This window comes from Xenopus tropicalis, chromosome 6 (genome assembly GCF_000004195.4).
Source record: "Xenopus tropicalis strain Nigerian chromosome 6, UCB_Xtro_10.0, whole genome shotgun sequence".
NCBI classification, from domain to species: Eukaryota; Metazoa; Chordata; class Amphibia; order Anura; family Pipidae; genus Xenopus; species Xenopus tropicalis.
In genome coordinates this window covers 152,308,216-152,326,713 of record NC_030682.2, presented here as the reverse complement: position 1 = coordinate 152,326,713, position 18,498 = coordinate 152,308,216, and the positions used below count along the sequence as shown (strand labels likewise).

The following is an 18,498-nucleotide window of genomic DNA, read 5'->3' as shown; positions in this document are numbered from 1 at the left end:
CAGTGTCCCATCTTCCCCCATCAGCCCAAGCCCAGTATCCCATGTCCCTCCACCTTAGCCAAGGCCCAGTATCCCATGTCCCTCCACCTTAGCCAAAGCCCAGTGTCCCATGCCCCCCCCCCCCCCCCCAACACCTTAGGCAAAGCCCAGTATCCCATGTCCCTCCACCTTAGCCAAGGCCCAGTTTCCCATGTCCCTCCACCTTAGCCAAAGCCCAGTGTCCCATGCCCCCCCCCCCCCCAACACCTTAGGCAAAGCCCAGTATCCCATGTCCCTCCACCTTAGCCAAAGCCCAGTGTCCCATGCCCCCCCCCCCCCCCCCCCAACACCTTAGGCAAAGCCCAGTATCCCATGTCCCTCCACCTTAGCCAAGGCCCAGTATCCCATGTCCCTCCACCTTAGCCAAGGCCCAGTATCCCATGTCCCTCCACCTTAGCCAAAGCCCACTGTCCCATGCCCCCCCCCCCCCAACACCTTAGGCAAAGCCCAGTGTCCCATGTCCCCCCCACCTTATGCAAAGCCCAGTGCCCCATGCCCCCCCCCCACCTTATGCAAAGCCCAGTGTCCCATGCCCCCCCCACCTTAGGCAAAGCCCAGTGTCCCATGTCCCCCCGACCATAGCCAAAGCCCAGTGTCCCCCCGACCATAGCCAAAGCCCAGTGTCCTATTTTCCCCCCCCGACCATAGCCAAAGCCCAGTGTCCCATGCCCCCCCCCCCGGACCATAGCCAAAGCCCAGTGTCCCATATCCCCCCCCCCCGACCATAGCCAAAGCCCAGTGTCCCATGTCCCCCCCCCCGACCATAGCCAAAGCCCAGTGTCCCATGTCCCCCCCCCCGACCATAGCCAAAGTCCAGTGTCCCATGTCCCCCCCGACCATAGCCAAAGCCCAGTGTCCCATGTCCCCCCCGACCATAGCCAAAGTCCAGTGTCCCATGTCCCCCCCACCATAGCCAAAGCCCAGTGTCCCATGTCCCCCCCGACCATAGCCAAAGCCCAGTGTCCCATGTCCCCCCCGACCATAGCCAAAGCCCAGTGTCCCATGTCCCCCCCCCGACCATAGCCAAAGCCCAGTGTCCCATGTCCCCCCCACCTTAGCCAAAGCCCAGTGTCCCATGTCCCCCCCCCCCACCTTATCCAAAGCCCAGTGTCTCCCCCCCCACAGCCCCAGCCCAGTGTCCCCCCCCCCCACCTTAGCCAAAGCCCAGTGTCCCATGTCCCCCCCGACCATAGCCAAAGCCCAGTGTCCCATGTCCCCCCCACCTTAGCCAAAGCCCAGTGTCCCATGTCCCCCCCCCCACCTTATCCAAAGCCCAGTGTCTCCCCCCACAGCCCCAGCCCAGTGTCTCCCCCACAGCCCCAGCCCAGTGTCTCCCCCACAGCCCCAGCCCAGTGTCTCCCCCACAGCCCCAGCCCAGTGTCTCCCCCCCACAGCCCCAGCCCAGTGTCTCCCCCCCACAGCCCCAGCCCAGTGTCTCCCCCCCACAGCCCCAGCCCAGTGTCTCCCCCCCACAGCCCCAGCCCAGTGTCTCCCCCCCACAGCCCCAGCCCAGTGTCTCCCCCCCACAGCCCCAGCCCAGTGTCTCCCCCACAGCCCCAGCCCAGTGTCTCCCCCCCACAGCCCCAGCCCAGAGTCTCCCCCCCACAGCCCCAGCCCAGTGTCTCCCCCCCACAGCCCCAGCCCAGTGTCTCCCCCACAGCCCCAGCCCAGTGTCTCCCCCCCACAGCCCCAGCCCAGTGTCTCCCCCCCACAGCCCCAGCCCAGTGCCCCCCCTATACCCAATACACTTCCCAGTCAGTGTGTAACCCCGGGCCCCGGTGTCGGGCTCCACATGCATCGCAGTCACGTGTTATTACCGGCTGCTCGGCCTGAGGGCCCCCGGCCTCCCGCTTGCTCCCCTTCTTCATATTTCACTCAGGGCCCGGGGAGGATACGATTCCCTATTGGTTCTGTTTCGGTTCGACAGTGTCAATCACTTAGAGACCAAAATACCAGTCGCGCTGTCCAGAAACACGTTTCTCCCTGTCTCCTCACACCGGAAGTTGACTTTGCCCCGCCCACTAACCCGCCGGAAACAGTTCAATACCATCTTACCTGTGGCATTTGAATCTTTATACCTGAATAGATTATTACTGTTTGTTCTCAGGCACAATGTAATATAACGCGTGTAATCCTTTACCGGTATTTGAAGTCAGTGCACTACATAGAAAACAACTATTTACGTTAACACTACCTTGGGTGTAGTAAGGCTTGGGTGTAGTAAGATGGCGGACACGCAAATGCGCGTCTCACCGCTCGTACTGCGCATGCGTCCTGCTCCCGGGATTGTACGTCACAAGATGGCGCTCACCATGGCTCCCTCGGCCTGTGACTGTGCGCAGAAGGGCCCGGGAGCCTGAACTAAACATCCCGTCAGGAGAGTCCGGGGCGCTACCGGCTGGGGGGATAGCGTTGCTAACGTACCCCTCAGAGTCACCGACCCCTACACTGTACGTGAGTTGCCTACTTACCCCAATAGCTACTGCCCCCCTGTGTGTGAGCAGCCTAACTACCCCTCCTTTCTGCCAATAGCCCTTACCCCCAAATACTGCCCCCCTGTGTGTGAGCAGCCTAACTACCCCTCCTTTCTGCCAATAGCCCTTACCCCCAAGTACTGCCCCCTGTGTGTGAGCAGCCTAACTACCCCTCCTTTCTGCCAATAGCCCTTACCCCCAAGTACTGCCCCCTGTGTGTGAGCAGCCTAACTACCCCCTCCTTTCTGCCAATAGCCCTAAACCCCCAAATACTGCCCCCCTGTGTGTGAGCAGCCTAACTACCCCTCCTTTCTGCCAATAGCCCTTACCCCCAAATACTGCCCCTCTGTGTGTGAGCAGCCTAACTACCCCTCCTTTCTGCCAATAGCCCTTACCCCCAAGTACTGCCCCCCTGTGTGTGAGCAGCCTAACTACCCCTTCCTTTCTGCCAATAGCCCTTACCCCCAAGTACTGCCCCCCTGTGTGTGAGCAGCCTAACTACCCCTCCTTTCTGCCAATAGCCCTTACCCCCAAATACTGCCCCCCTGTGTGTGAGCAGCCTAACTACCCCTTCCTTTATGCCAATAGCCCTTACCCCCAAGTACTGCCCCCTGTGTGTGAGCAGCCTAACTACCCCTCCTTTCTGCCAATAGCCCTTACCCCCAAGTACTGCCCCCCTGTGTGTGAGCAGCCTAACTACCCCCTCCTTTCTGCCAATAGCCCTTACCCCCAAGTACTGCCCCCCTGTGTGTGAGCAGCCTAACTACCCCTTCCTTTCTGCCAATAGCCCTTACCCCCAAGTACTGCCCCCCTGTGTGTGAGCAGCCTAACTACCCCTTCCTTTCTGCCAATAGCCCTTACCCCCAAGTACTGCCCCCTGTGTGTGAGCAGCCTAACTACCCCTCCTTTCTGCCAATAGCCCTTACCCCCAAGTACTGCCCCCTGTGTGTGAGCAGCCTAACTACCCCTTCCTTTCTGCCAATAGCCCTTACCCCCAAATACTGCCCCTCTGTGTGTGAGCAGCCTAACTACCCCTCCTTTCTGCCAATAGCCCTTACCCCCAAATACTGCCCCCCTGTGTGTGAGCAGCCTAACTACCCCTCCTTTCTGCCAATAGCCCTTACCCCCAAGTACTGCCCCCTGTTTGTGAGCAGCCTAACTACCCCTCCTTTATGCCAATAGCCATAAACCCCAAGTACTGCCCCCCTGTGTGTGAGCAGCCTAACTACCCTCCTTTCTGCCAATAGCCCTTACCCCCAAGTACTGCCCCCTGTGTGTGAGCAGCCTAACTACCCCTTCCTTTCTGCCAATAGCCCTTACCCCCAAATACTGCCCCTCTGTGTGTGAGCAGCCTAACTACCCCCTCCTTTCTGCCAATAGCCATAAACCCCAAGTACTGCCCTCTGTGTGTGAGCAGCCTAACTACCCCCTCCTTTCTGCCAATAGCCCTTACCCCCAAGTACTGCCCCCCTGTGTGTGAGCAGCCTAACTACCCCTTCCTTTCTGCCAATAGCCCTTACCCCCAAATACTGCCCCTCTGTGTGTGAGCAGCCTAACTACCCCTCCTTTCTGCCAATAGCCCTTACCCCCAAGTACTGCCCCCTGTGTGTGAGCAGCCTAACTACCCCTTCCTTTCTGCCAATAGCCCTTACCCCCAAGTACTGCCCCCTGTTTGTGAGCAGCCTAACTACCCCTCCTTTCTGCCAATAGCCATAAACCCCAAGTACTGCCCCCTGTGTGTGAGCAGCCTAACTACCCCTTCCTTTCTGCCAATAGCCCTTACCCCCAAGTACTGCCCCCTGTTTGTGAGCAGCCTAACTACCCCTCCTTTCTGCCAATAGCCATAAACCCCAAGTACTGCCCTCTGTGTGTGAGCAGCCTAACTACCCCCTCCTTTCTGCCAATAGCCCTAAACCCCAAGTACTGCCCCCTGTGTGTGAGCAGCCTAACTACCCCCTCCTTTCTGCCAATAGCCCTAAACCCCAAGTACTGCCCCCTGTGTGTGAGCAGCCTAACTACCCCTTCCTTTATGCCAATAGCCCTAAACCCCAAGTACTGCCCCCTGTGTGTGAGCAGCCTCACTACCCCCTCCTTTCTGCCAATAGCCCTTTACCCCCAAGTACTGCCCCCCTGTGTGTGAGCAGCCTAACTACCCCCTCCTTTCTGCCAATAGCCCTTACCCCCAAGTACTGCCCCCTGTGTGTGAGCAGCCTAACTACCCCCTCCTTTCTGCCAATAGCCCTTACCCCCAAGTACTGCCCCCTGTGTGTGAGTTTCCCGCTTGGCTTGTATGATAGTGCCCCATCTGTTCTGCCTATTTACCCCGTCTCCTGTAAGCTGCCACCCCTTGCTGCCCTCTTCCCCCTCCTGTGGGGAAAATAGTACCCCAGGCTCCTCCCTCTCTGCTTGTGTTTAGCCCAGTAACAACCTAATGCCCCAGTTATGGCCTGAGAGAAGCCCTGATACCCCAGGCATTTCCCTGGCATCCTTTCCTGCCCCAGCAATTGCCCACAGAGAGCTCCCCTGTGTCTCCCATTCCCACCCATCATCTCACCCAGGTGTCTGTATTCCCTCCTGCCCCAGCAATTGCCCACAGAGAGCTCCCCTGTGTCTCCCATTCCCACCCATCATCTCACCCAGGTGTCTGTATTCCCTCCTGCCCCAGCAATTGCCCACAGAGAGCTCCCCTGTGTCTCCCATTCCCACCCACCATCTCACCCAGGTGTCTGTATTCCCTCCTGCCCCAGCAATTGCCCACAGAGAGACCCCCTGTGTCTCCCATTCCCACCCACCATCTCACCCAGGTGCCCCTGACCGTCTGTATTCCCTCCTGCCCCAGTGTTACCCCCAGCGCCCAGCTCAGCCCCTGCCCATTCCCACCCAGGTGCCACTGACCGTCTGTATTCCCTCCTGCCCCAGTGTTACCCCCTGCACCCAGCTCAGCCCCTGCCCATTCCCACCCAGGTGCCACTGACCGTCTGTATTCCCTCCTGCCCCAGTGTTACCCCCAGCACCCAGCTCAGCCCCTGCCCATTCCCACCCAGGTGCCACTGACCGTCTGTATTCCCTCCTGCCCCAGTGTTACCCCCTGCACCCAGCTCAGCCCCTGCCCATTCCCACCCAGGTACCCCTGACCGTCTGTATTCCCTCCTGCCCCAGTGTTACCCCCTGCACCCAGCTCAGCCCCTGCCCATTCCCACCCAGGTGCCCCTGACCGTCTGTATTCCCTCCTGCCCCAGTGTTACCCCCTGTACCCAGCTCAGCCCCTGCCCATTCCCACCCAGGTACCACTGACCGTCTGTATTCCCTCCTGCCCCAGTATTACCCCCTGCACCCAGCTCAGCCCCTGCCCATTCCCACCCAGGTACCCCTGACCGTCTGTATTCCCTCCTGCCCCAGTGTTACCCCCTGTACCCAGCTCAGCCCCTGCCCATTCCCACCCAGGTACCACTGACCGTCTGTATTCCCTCCTGCCCCAGTATTACCCCCTGCACCCAGCTCAGCCCCTGCCCATTCCCACCCAGGTACCACTGACCGTCTGTATTCCCTCCTGCCCCAGTGTTACCCCCTGCACCCAGCTCAGCTTGTGCCCTGCTATATCTATGGATCCACACGGGACCTGTGGGGGCAGTAATGTGCCGGCGTTCCTGGCCAAGCTGTGGACTTTGGTGGAAGACCCGGAGACGGACCCTTTAATCTGCTGGAGCCCGGTAAGAATACTTCCCCTTTATCCACCATTTTTATCCTTATCATATGACCTGTCTCCGTTTGTCTCTGGGTTTCACCGCAGCTTTGTAGGGCAGTATGGGCAGTATGAGGGGCAAATTCCTTTTCCGCTTGGTTGGATGTTTAACTATAACAAGTAAAAGGCATAACCCCACTGCTAAACCCGAGCCTATTGCTTTCTCGGCAGCCTTGGTGCAACAGTGTGAGCAGCCGCATAGGCGCCAATATGTCCTGGAGTCACTAGTGTTGCAGCTGTATCTCGTGGCCACTACACACGCAGCTGGGGCCCAAGTGTGACTTACTTACCCCCCCCCATTACTGATACTCTTGTCTGTCTCTTGGGGGACATTCCCTTTTATTATGGGCCCCCCACCCTGCACAGCGTGTGAGCGAAGGGTTAACCAGCCCTGTACCTACACCATGCGACCTTTGTGTGAATTAATATAAATATCCTGAAAATATAATTCTCTATGTGCAGCTTTTGTTCTATTAAAGGGCAAGTAAAATGCAGGAAATGCAGATGCTGTGGGAGGGACATATATAACTCATAATTCATGAGATCTTCAGCTCAGTTAAAGGGAAACTTCCCCCCTTTTTGACATGTGCTCATTTAATTGGTTTATGTTCTGTGTGTCCCCCCCCTATCCGCTCTCCCTACTCCCAACCCCATGTTCATTGTTACTCGCTATAATTAGCTGCCTACTCACAGGCCAGTAATCTGGCAGGGTCCCAGGGGGAGAGGAGCGGGACAGTTAATCCACTCACCCATAATCCCTCACAGTAGAACCTGCTTGGAGTACAAGGAGCTGGGGAGGCTGTGGGCGCTCCTGTACCCCCCTCTTATTAGTGCCTGCACTCTTAGAGCCACAATGAGACCCAAGATTGTAAGCTCACTGGGGCAGGGGCTGATGGGAATGGGATAGGGACCTTAGATTGTAAGCTCACTGGGGCAGGGACTGATGGGAATGGGATAGGGACCTTAGATTGTAAGCTCACTGGGGCAGGGACTGATGGGAATGTGATAGGGACCTTAGATTGTAAGCTCACTGGGGCAGGGGCTGATGGGAATGTGATAGGGACCTTAGACTGTAAGCTCACTGGGGCAGGGGCTGATGGGAATGGGATAGGGACCTTAGATTGTAAGCTCACTGGGGCAGGGGCTGATGGGAATGGGATAGGGACCTTAGACTGTAAGCTCACTGGGGCAGGGGCTGATGGGAATGTGATAGGGACCTTAGATTGTAAGCTCACTGGGGCAGGGGCTGATGGGAATGGGATAGGGCCCTTAGACTGTAAGCTCACTGGGGCAGGGGCTGATGGGAATGTTATAGATCAGGTGGCTTGGGCTTCTCTCTGACCCCGTGTAATGGAGTGGATCCCAGGGGGCCCATTGCCTGTAATGGATCCACTTTGCCATGTTGGATACAGATTTCCATCCTTACGATAACAGGGTCGTTAGCAGCACCGAGTCCGAATGAGCAGACAGTGAGCTCATGATTTGGGGAGGAGATTGGTATCAATAGCGCCCTGTGTGTGTGCCGTACGGACCCGCTCCGTGTGCTGTATGGGCCGGAACTACTTACTATTTGTATCCTGTGTATAAACGGCCCGTGTCCTCCTCCTCACTGCCCCCCCCACACTCATTAAAGGGGAAGTTAAATCCCTTAGCATATGTTTTACTCACTCAACGCTTTATTGGTCCCCAGGGGCGCTTCTGCCATTAGGGGAGTTGAGAAACTCGCCTCAGGCGGCAGAAGCGCCCCAGTTACCAGGGGCGGCAAAAAGGGGCGCAATTGCACTCTCTGCACTAGCGATCTCACCGCCCCCGGACCCGCTCCTGCGCTCAGAAGGTAAGCGCTGGGGAGTGGGGGGGCGGCATCCAGGAGCCGGCGATATGTCCTGAATCGCCCCTGTTGGTCCACCCCTAGGCCCAAACTGTACTAATGGCACCAACGTGTTTATGGGTCGGTCCCCCCTAGGCCCAAACTGTACTAATGGCACCAACGTGTTTATGGGTCAGTCCCCCCTAGGCCCAAACTGTACTAATGGCACCAACGTGTTTATGGGTCAGTCCCCCCTAGGCCCAAACTGTACTAATGGCACCGACGTGTTTATGGGTCAGTCCCCCCTAGGCCCAAACTGTACTAATGGCACCGACGTGTTTATGGGTCAGTCCCCCCTAGGCCCAAACTGTACTAATGGCACCAACGTGTTTATGGGTCGGTCCCCCCTAGGCCCAAACTGTACTAATGGCACCAACGTGTTTATGGGTCAGTCCCCCCTAGGCCCAAACTGTACTAATGGCACCGACGTGTTTATGGGTCAGTCCCCCCTAGGCCCAAACTGTACTAATGGCACCGACGTGTTTATGGGTCAGTCCCCCCTAGGCCCAAACTGTACTAATGGTACCGACGTGTTTATGGGTCAGTCCCCCCTAGGCCCAAACTGTACTAATGGCAGTGACATGTTTATGGGTCAGTCCCCCCTAGGCCCCAAACTGTACTAATGGCACTGACGTATTTATGGGTCAGTCCCCCCTAGGCCCAAACTGTACTAATGGCACCAACGTGTTTATGGGTCGGTCCCCCCTAGGCCCAAACTGTACTAATGGCACCGACGTGTTTATGGGGTCGGTCCCCCCTAGGCCCAAACTGTACTAATGGCACCAACGTGTTTATGGGTCAGTCCCCCCTAGGCCCAAACTGTACTAATGGCACCGACGTGTTTATGGGTCAGTCCCCCCTAGGCCCAAACTGTACTAATGGCACCGACGTGTTTATGGGTCAGTCCCCCCTAGGCCCAAACTGTACTAATGGTACCGACGTGTTTATGGGTCAGTCCCCCCTAGGCCCAAACTGTACTAATGGCACCGACGTGTTTATGGGTCAGTCCCCCCTAGGCCCAAACTGTACTAATGGCACCGATGTGTTTATGGGTCAGTCCCCCCTAGGCCCAAACTGTACTAATGGCACCGACGTGTTTATGGGTCGGTCCCCCCTAGGCCCAAACTGTACTAATGGCACCGACGTGTTTATGGGTCAGTCCCCCCTAGGCCCAAACTGTACTAATGGCACCGACGTGTTTATGGGTCAGTCCCCCCTAGGCCCAAACTGTACTAATGGTACCGACGTGTTTATGGGTCAGTCCCCCCTAGGCCCAAACTGTACTAATGGCACCGACGTGTTTATGGGTCAGTCCCCCCTAGGCCCAAACTGTACTAATGGTACCGACGTGTTTATGGGTCAGTCCCCCCCTAGGCCCAAACTGTACTAATGGCACCGACGTGTTTATGGGTCAGTCCCCCCTAGGCCCAAACTGTACTAATGGTACCGACGTGTTTATGGGTCAGTCTGTTCACATTGGCCACACTAGGGGTGTCCCCTCCTGGCCTGGGGCAATTTACTCTGTAAGGGGCTTTAGCAGCTACACAAAGACCTCATAGTGTCATGTCCCTTTAACTACCACTGCCCCCCAGAGCCTCAGCCATGTACTACTCCTGTCAGTGTGAGCCTGGGGAGGGGCCATTTGTTGCTCTTGGCTGTTTGCCTCTTCCCATTTTTATTGCCCCTCAACCTGCCAGAGAAGCTGCCGTGTATTATCCAACCACAAAATAACAATCGCCACATCCTGTTATTCCTGCGGCCTTTCCCTTTCTGCCCCCCAGCTGGGACAGGGCCACATCTGCTTCTGTTTGTAAGATTCAGCCTGCGGTGCTTTGTCTCCCCCCCCCCCCCATTACCCCCCAACTCAACTGGGAGCTGCCATAGTGTTTGCCTTAGACAGTACAGTATGGGGGTACAGCTTATTGTGTGCCCAGAACATTCCCTCTCTGTATATTTGTATTTATACATATGGGTAGGAGGTGCCATAGTGTTTCCCTTAGACAGTACAGTATGGGGGTACAGCTTATTGTGTGCCCAGAACATTCCTTCTCTGTATATTTGTATTTATACATATGGGTAGGGGGTGCCATAGTGTTTCCCTTAGACAGTACAGTATGGGGGTACAGCTTATTGTGTGCCCAGAACATTCCCTCTCTGTATATTTGTATTTATACATATGGGTAGGGGGTGCCATAGTGTTTCCCTTAGACAGTACAGTATGGGGGTACAGCTTATTGTGTGCCCAGAACATTCCTTCTCTGTATATTTGTATTTATACATATGGGTAGGAGGTGCCATAGTGTTTCCCTTAGACAGTACAGTATGGGGGTACAGCTTATTGTGTGCCCAGAACATTCCTTCTCTGTATATTTGTATTTATACATATGGGTAGGGGGTGCCATAGTGTTTCCCTTAGACAGTACAGTATGGGGGTACAGCTTATTGTGTGCCCAGAACATTCCTTCTCTGTATATTTGTATTTATACATATGGGTAGGGGGTGCCATAGTGTTTCCCTTAGACAGTACAGTATGGGGGGACCCCATAGAACAATAGAGATTTGGGGAAGGAGTTAAGAGGGCGGTTCAGGCCGGCAGTTTGCCCTGATGAGGGAGCAGTAGCTGTGTCTGCCCCCCCCCCCCCCCCCCCCCAGTCTGGATTCAGTTGCTGCTCTCGGCTCTCCATTCTCTCATCCCTGACTGGATATTTCCTGTGTCGCTGGCCAAGTGCAGCCCCGAAACCCGAGCCGCTCACACATGAATCCCATTTGCCGAGGGATCAGCTGGAGGAAGAGGCTGCGGGGCCACTGGTAGCTGTGAGAGAGCCGGGCCCTGGGCCAGGGGGGGGGGCCCGCCAGCAATAGGAAAAGCTCTGCTGCTTGGCGCCGGTTCTGGCCCACGGTGCTGATATTTGTATTTCCCTCTCTGCGGGATTATCATCACTAATTACTCACCCAGAAGGGAGGCAAATTAAAGGCGCACGTGCCCTAAGTGTGGCCCCTGATTGGCTGCTTCCTCCCAACCCTGACCTCTGGTACAGAACCAGTACAGAACCAGTACTCCCAATAGGAATGGGATTTACTCCCCTAGGAGGTCCCTCCTATCCAGCACTGCTTCCTCCCAACCCTGACCTCTGGTACAGAACCAGTACAGAACCAGTACTCCCAATAGGAATGGGATTTACTCCCCTAGGAGGTCCCTCCTATCCAGCACTGCTTCCTCCCAACCCCGACCTCTGGTACAGAACCAGTACAGAACCAGTACTCCCAATAGGAATGGGATTTACTCCCCTAGGAGGTCCCTCCTATCCAGCACTGCTTCCTCCCAACCCCGACCTCTGGTACAGAACCAGTACAGAACCAGTACTCCCAATAGGAATGGGATTTACTCCCCTAGGAGGTCCCTCCTATCCAGCACTGCTTCCTCCCAACCCCGACCTCTGGTACAGAACCAGTACAGAACCAGTACAGAACCAGTACAGAACCAGTACAGAACCAGTACAGAACCAGTACAGAACCAGTACAGAAGCAGTACTCCCAATAGGAATTGGATTTACTCCACTAGGAGGTCCCTCCTATCCAGCACTGCTTCCTCCCAACCCTGACCTTCTGTATCCGTGTCGGTTCCGCAGGGGCGGGCCCAAGGCACATTTTGTTGATCAGGCTCATCTACTGTATGGGGGGGTCAGTGTGTAACATTAGTAGAACCTGCATTTTCATTCTTAGTGCCCGGCTCCCCCCATAATGGCACCAGCTATTGCCCTTTTGTTACTGACTCTCTTACCGGCCTTGTTACTGACTCTCTAACCTGCCTTGTTACTGACTCTCTTACCGGCCTTGTTACTGACTCGCTTACCGGCCTTGTTACTGACTCTCTAACCTACCTTGTTACTGACTCTCTTACCGGCCTTGTTACTGACTCTCTAACCTACCTTGTTACTGACTCTCTTACCGGCCTTGTTACTGACTCTCTTACCGGCCTTGTTACTGACTCTCTTACCGGCCTTGTTACTGACTCTCTTACCGGCCTTGTTACTGGACTCTCTTACCGGCCTTGTTACTGACTCTCTTACCGGCCTTGTTACTGACTCTCTTACCGGCCTTGTTACTGACTCTCTTACCGGCCTTGTTACTGACTCTCTTACCGGCCTTGTTACTGACTCTCTTACCGGCCTTGTTACTGACTCTCTTACCGGCCTTGTTACTGACTCTCTTACCGGCCTTGTTACTGACTCTCTTACCGGCCTTGTTACTGACTCTCTTACCGGCCTTGTTACTGACTCGCTTACCGGCCTTGTTACTGACTCTCTAACCTGCCTTGGTATTGACTCTCTAACCTGCCTTGGTATTGACTCTCTAACCATTCCTCTCCTCTCTCCCCCAGGAAGGGAACAGTTTCCATGTGTTTGACCAGGGGCAGTTTGCCAAAGAGGTTCTCCCAAAGTATTTCAAGCACAACAACATGGCCAGCTTTGTCCGACAGCTCAACATGTGTAAGTCTCTCACATCAGCATGTCTCTCTGTCTCTCACATCAGCATGTGTAAGTCCCTCTCACATCAGCATGTGTAAGTCTCTCTCACATCATGTCTCTCTGTCTCTCACATCAACATGTGTAAGTCTCTCTCGCATCAGCATGTCTCTCACATCAGCATGTCTTTGTCTCTCACATCAACATGTGTTAGTCTCTCTCACATCAGCATGTCTCTCTGTCTCTCACATCAACATGTGTAAGTCTCTCTCACATCAGCATGTCTCTCTGTCTCTCACATCAACATGTGTAAGTCTCTCTCACATCAGCATGTCTCTCCGACTCACATCAACATGTGTAAGTCTCTCTCACATCAGCATGTCTCTCTGTCTCACATCAACATGTGTAAGTCTCTCTCACATCAGCATGTCTCTCCATCTCACATCAGCATGTCTCTCTGTCTCTCACATCAACATGTGTAAGTCTCTCTTACATCAGGATGTGTAAGTCTCTCTCCCCTCCCCGCCCCATCGCTCTGTTACATATTGAGCAGCCATTGTTACTGTCTCTTCCCCCAGTAGGATGAGGATTTTCCTCTCTTTTTCTATGGGAGTGAAGTCTGGGATGTGATGGGGGCTGTCTCTGTGGCCTTTCCAGGTATGGGGCTGTCTGGATTCCCTCTGCACTGATTGGTAGCTGGTGCTGAAGCTCTTGGGCCCAGGATATTCCTCCCACTATGTATTTGTTATTTATCTATGTACGAGCTGGATTCTGATACCCATAGGATGTTCTGCTCTCTCTCAGAGTAGTAGTAGTTACCCATAGGATATTCTGCTCTCTCAGAGTAGTAGTAGTTACCCATAGGATATTCTGCTCTCTCACAGAGAAGTAGTTGTTATCCGTAGGATGTTCTGCTCTCTCTGAGTAGTAGTAGTTACCCATAGGATGTTCTGCTCTCTCTCTGAGTAGTAGTAGTTACCCATAGGATGTTCTGCTCTCTCTCTGAGTAGTAGTAGTTACCCGTAGGATGTTCTGCTCTCTCTGAGTAGTAGTAGTTACCCGTAGGATGTTCTGCTCTCTCTGAGTAGTAGTAGTTACCCATAGGATGTTCTGCTCTCTCTCTGAGTAGTAGTAGTTACCCATAGGATGTTCTGCTCTCTCTGAGTAGTAGTAGTTACCCATAGGATGTTCTGCTCTCTCTCTGAGTAGTAGTTGTTACCCATAGGATGTTCTGCTCTCTCTCTGAGTAGTAGTTGTTACCCATAGGATGTTCTGCTCTCTCTGAGTAGTAGTTGTTACCCATAGGATGTTCTGCTCTCTCTCAGATGGGTTTCGGAAGGTCGTCCATATTGAACAGGGGGGCTTGGTCAAACCTGAAAGAGATGACACAGAGTTCCAGCACCCCTATTTCATCCGGGGTCAGGAGCAACTTCTGGAGAACATCAAGCGCAAAGTCAACACCGTGAGTACCAAGGCAAGTGAGTGAGGGGCGAATACCCCTACCCCCCTACCCCTGCCCCCCTGGGTACAGTTCAGTAATACAGTACTCATGGGGCAGTGGAGTAATCGGGTTACTAGGAAATACTCAGAGTACTAGAAATAGTAATGCTCTCAGCAGCAGAGTAACAGGCAGCTGTGTTGGTACTTTTGAGGGTACAGTAATACCCGTGGGTATATGGGTAACTTTGGGTGCAGAGTAATAGTTTCAGTGCTGCTGGAAGTATCGATACTCAGTAGAATTGGGGAGTAACGGTGTTTCCTTCAGAAATCAAAGAGTTAGTGCAACTGCCGGTGCTGTTACTACTGGGAGTAAGGTAAGAGGAGAGGCACGGGGGGGGTAATGTTGGGAGTGGGGGGTAAGGAAGGTGTGAGAGTGCCCGGCTGTGACCCCCGAGACCTCTCTCTCTCTCCCTAAGCAGCTGTCTGCCACCAAGAGCGAGGAGGTGAAGGGGCGTCAGGACAGTGTCAGCAAATTGCTAACGGACGTACAGAGCATGAAAGGCAAACAGGAGACCATCGACTGCCGCCTCCTCTCCATGAAACAGTGAGTTTGCCCGGGGGGCAAATGGGGCACTAACGGGCCACCCAGGGGCAGGTACCGTGGATTCCTTCCTTTAGTAATCAACTGTCACTCAGGGCTGCTGTCTCTGAGGGAGTGTGGGTGTACATCTATCTGAGGGAGGGGCCTGGGGGTGAGGGTGTGGCCTGGGAGTGAGGGCGGGCTAATCATCATGCTTTTTAACACTGTGCCTGCCCTGCAGTGAGAATGAGGCCCTGTGGAGGGAGGTAGCGAGCCTGCGGCAGAAGCACAATCAGCAGCAGAAAGTTGTCAATAAGGTAAGTCAGCACCGGAGCCTATGGTGTCACAGTAACCATAATAAATTATATATATATATATACAGACCACGATGGTTCAGCACTCCTTAGCAAATCCAGCTAACCCAGGTGCTACCGATTTAAGCAATTTCAACAGAGTCCATAGATGTACCGATGCACACTGGGAATCCTTTAAATATCGACTTTTATTTAGAAAATTAAAAGACTTAGTACATGGCAAAACAGGGAGATGGGAGGAGACTATTGTGGGACAAACTGGTGCTGCAGGGAGGTGGGAGGAGACTATTGTGGGACAAACTGGTGCAGCAGGGAGGTGGGAGGAGACTATTGTGGGACAAACTGGCGCTGCAGGGAGGTGGGAGGAGACTATTGTGGGACAGACTGGCGCTGCAGGGAGATGGGAGGAGACTATTGTGGGACAAACTGGTGCTGCAGGGAGGTGGGAGGAGACTATTGTGAGACAGACTGGTGCTGCAGGGAGATGGGAGGAGACTATTGTGGGACAAACTGGTGCTGCAGGGAGGTGGGAGGAGACTATTGTGGGACAAACTGGTGCTGCAGGGAGATGGGAGGAGACTATTGTGGGACAAACTGGTGCTGCAGGGAGGTGGGAGGAGACTATTGTGGGACAAACTGGCGCTGCAGGGAGGTGGGAGGAGACTATTGTGGGACAGACTGGTGCTGCAGGGAGGTGGGAGGAGACTATTGTGGGACAAACTGGTGCTGCAGGGAGGTGGGAGGAGACTATTGTGGGACAAACTGGCGCTGCAGGGAGGTGGGAGGAGACTATTGTGGGACAGACTGGTGCTGCAGGGAGGTGGGAGGAGACTATTGTGGGACAAACTGGCGCTGCAGGGAGGTGGGAGGAGACTACTGTGGGACAGACTGGCGCTGCAGGGAGATGGGAGGAGAATATATGTGGGACAGACTGGTGCTGCAGGGAGGTGGGAGGAGACTATTGTGGAACAGACTGGCCCTGCAGGGAGGTGGGAGGAGACTATTGTGGGACAAACTGGTGCTGCAGGGAGGTGGGAGGAGACTATTGTGGGACAAACTGGTGCTGCAGGGAGGTGGGAGGAGACTATTGTGGGACAAACTGGTGCTGCAGGGAGGTGGGAGGAGACTATTGTGGGACAAACTGGTGCTGCAGGGAGATGGGAGGAGACTATTGTGGGACAAACTGGTGCTGCAGGGAGGTGGGAGGAGACTATTGTGGGACAAACTGGTGCTGCAGGGAGGTGGGAGGAGACTATTGTGGAACAGACTGCCCTGCAGGGAGGTGGGAGGAGACTATTGTGGGACAGACTGGTGCTGCAGGGAGGTGGGAGGAGACTATTGTGGGACAGACTGGCGCTGCAGGGAGGTGGGAGGAGACTATTGTGGGACAGACTGGCGCTGCAGAGAGGTGGGAGGAGACTATTGTGGGACTGTACAAAGATGGCAGAGGCTTTTCTCCCTGTTTAGTATCTTTTCACTCTTCTATTTTGCGCAGCTTATCCAGTTCCTGATCTCATTGGTTCAGTCAAACCGGATCCTGGGTGTAAAGAGGAAAATGTAAGTGTCGCCAGGGGACCAGACTGAGCTCTGGGGAGTAAAATGGAGCCAGTTGGCTAATTTGTTAGATTGGGAGGTACCTGGGTCAGTGTATTGGCACAGAGTGACGGGGTATTAGTGGCTGTTAGTGAGGGCATTACTAGCGGCTTACTGAGCTGTAATAGGGTGGGTATTGCTAGTAACATACTGAGCTGTAATAGGGTGGGTATTGCTAGTAACATACTGAGCTGTAATAGGGTGGGTATTGCTAGTAACATACTGAGCTGTAATAGGGTGGGTATTGCTAGTAACATACTGAGCTGTAATAGGGTGGGTATTGCTAGTAACATACTGAGCTCTAATAGGGTGGGTATTGCTAGTGACATACTGAGCTGTAATAGGGTGGGTATTGCTAGTAACATACTGAGCTGTAATAGGGTGGGTATTGCTAGTAACATACTGAGCTGTAATAGGGTGGGTATTGCTAGTAACATACTGAGCTCTAATAGGTGGGTATTGCTAGTAACATACTGAGCTGTAATGTATTGCTAGTAACATACTGAGCTGTAATAGGGTGGTATTGCTAGTAACATACTGAGCTCTAATAGGGTGGGTATTGCCAGTAACATACTGAGCTCTAATAGGGTGGATTGCTAGTAACATACTGAGCTGTAATAGGGAGTGGGTATTGCTAGTAACATACTGAGCTGTAATAGGGTGGGTATTGCTAGTAACATACTGAGCTGTAATAGGGTGGGTATTGCCAGTAACATACTGAGCTGTAATAGGGTGGGTATTGCTAGTAACATACTGAGCTGTAATAGGGTGGGTATTGCTAGTACATACTGTGCTGTAATTAGGGAGTGGGTATTGCTAGTAACATAATAATTGGTGGGTATTGCTAGTAACATACTGAGCTGTAATAGGGTGGGTAAATTTTGCTAGTAAGCATACTGAGCTGTAATAGGGTGGGTATTGCTAGTAACATACTGAGCTGTAATAGGGTGGGTATTGCTAGTAACATACTGAGCTGTAATAGGTGGGTATGCTAGTAACATACTGAGCTGTAATAGGGAGTGGGTATTGCTAGTAACATACTGAGCTGTAATAGGGTGGGTATTGCTAGTAACATACTGAGCTGTAATAGGGTGGGTATTGCTAGTAACATACTGAGCTGTAATAGGGAGTGGGTATTGCTAGTAACATACTGAGCTGTAATAGGGTGGGTATTGCTAGTAACATACTGAGCTCTAATAGGGTGGGTATTGCTAGTAACATACTGAGCTGTAATAGGGTGGGTATTGCTAGTAACATACTGAGCTGTAATAGGGAGTGGGTATTGCTAGTAACATACTGAGCTGTAAATAGGTGGGTATTGCTAGTAACATACTGAGCTCTAATAGGGTGGGTATTTGCTAGTAACATACTGAGCTCTAATAGGGTGGGTATTGCTAGTGACATACTGTGCTCTATAGGGTGGGTATTGCTAGTAACATACTGAGCTCTAATAGGGTGGGTATTGCTAGTAACATACTGAGCTGTTAATAGGGTGGGTATTGCTAGTGACATACTGAGCTCTAATAGGGTGGGTATTGCTAGTAACATACTGAGCTCTAATAGGGTGGGTATTGCTAGTAACATACTGAGCTGTAATAGGGTGGGATTTGCTAGTAACATACTGAGCTGTAATAGGGTGGGTATTGCTAGTACCTATCTGAGCTCTAATAGGGTGGGTATTGCTAGTAACATACTGAGCTCTAATAGGGTGGGTATTGCTAGTAACATACTGAGCTGTAATAGGGTGGGTATTGCTAGTAACATACTGAGCTCTAATAGGGTGGGTATTGCTAGTAACATACTGAGCTGTAATAGGGTGGGTATTGCTAGTAACATACTGAGCTGTAATAGGGTGGGTATTGCTAGTAACATACTGAGCTGTAATAGGGTGGGTATTGCTAGTAACATACTGAGCTGTAATAGGGTGGGTATTGCTAGTAACATACTGAGCTGTAATAGGGTGGGGTATTGCTAGTAACATAC

The 18,498-nt window shown here is 53.4% G+C and overlaps 2 protein-coding genes across 8 annotated transcripts in view; one reads left to right on the top strand and one right to left on the bottom strand.

Moving 5' to 3' along the window:
- Positions 1-1,995, bottom strand: part of bop1 (BOP1 ribosomal biogenesis factor) — a 42,177-nt gene extending 40,182 nt beyond the window's left edge. The window contains 1 exon segment of the mRNA NM_001102839.1: positions 1,857-1,995. Within this exon segment, the coding sequence (NP_001096309.1) occupies positions 1,857-1,907 (51 nt within the window). The 5' untranslated portion in view covers positions 1,908-1,995.
- A 258-nt stretch (positions 1,996-2,253) lies between these two features.
- Positions 2,254-18,498, top strand: part of hsf1 (heat shock transcription factor 1) — a 28,550-nt gene continuing 12,305 nt past the window's right edge. For 2 of the 7 annotated variants that reach the window (XM_031903722.1, XM_031903720.1), the window contains exons 1-7: positions 2,287-2,489; positions 6,073-6,223; positions 12,504-12,612; positions 13,914-14,050; positions 14,508-14,632; positions 14,850-14,925; positions 16,418-16,479. In XM_031903722.1, the coding sequence (XP_031759582.1) occupies positions 6,116-6,223; positions 12,504-12,612; positions 13,914-14,050; positions 14,508-14,632; positions 14,850-14,925; positions 16,418-16,479 (617 nt within the window). In that variant the 5' untranslated portion in view covers positions 2,287-2,489; positions 6,073-6,115. Of the gene's footprint in view, positions 2,494-6,072; positions 6,224-12,503; positions 12,613-13,913; positions 14,063-14,507; positions 14,633-14,849; positions 14,926-16,417; positions 16,480-18,498 lie in introns of all 7 variants that reach the window. The other 5 variants (XM_031903724.1, XM_031903721.1, XM_031903719.1 and 2 more) reach the window with 5 other exon arrangements.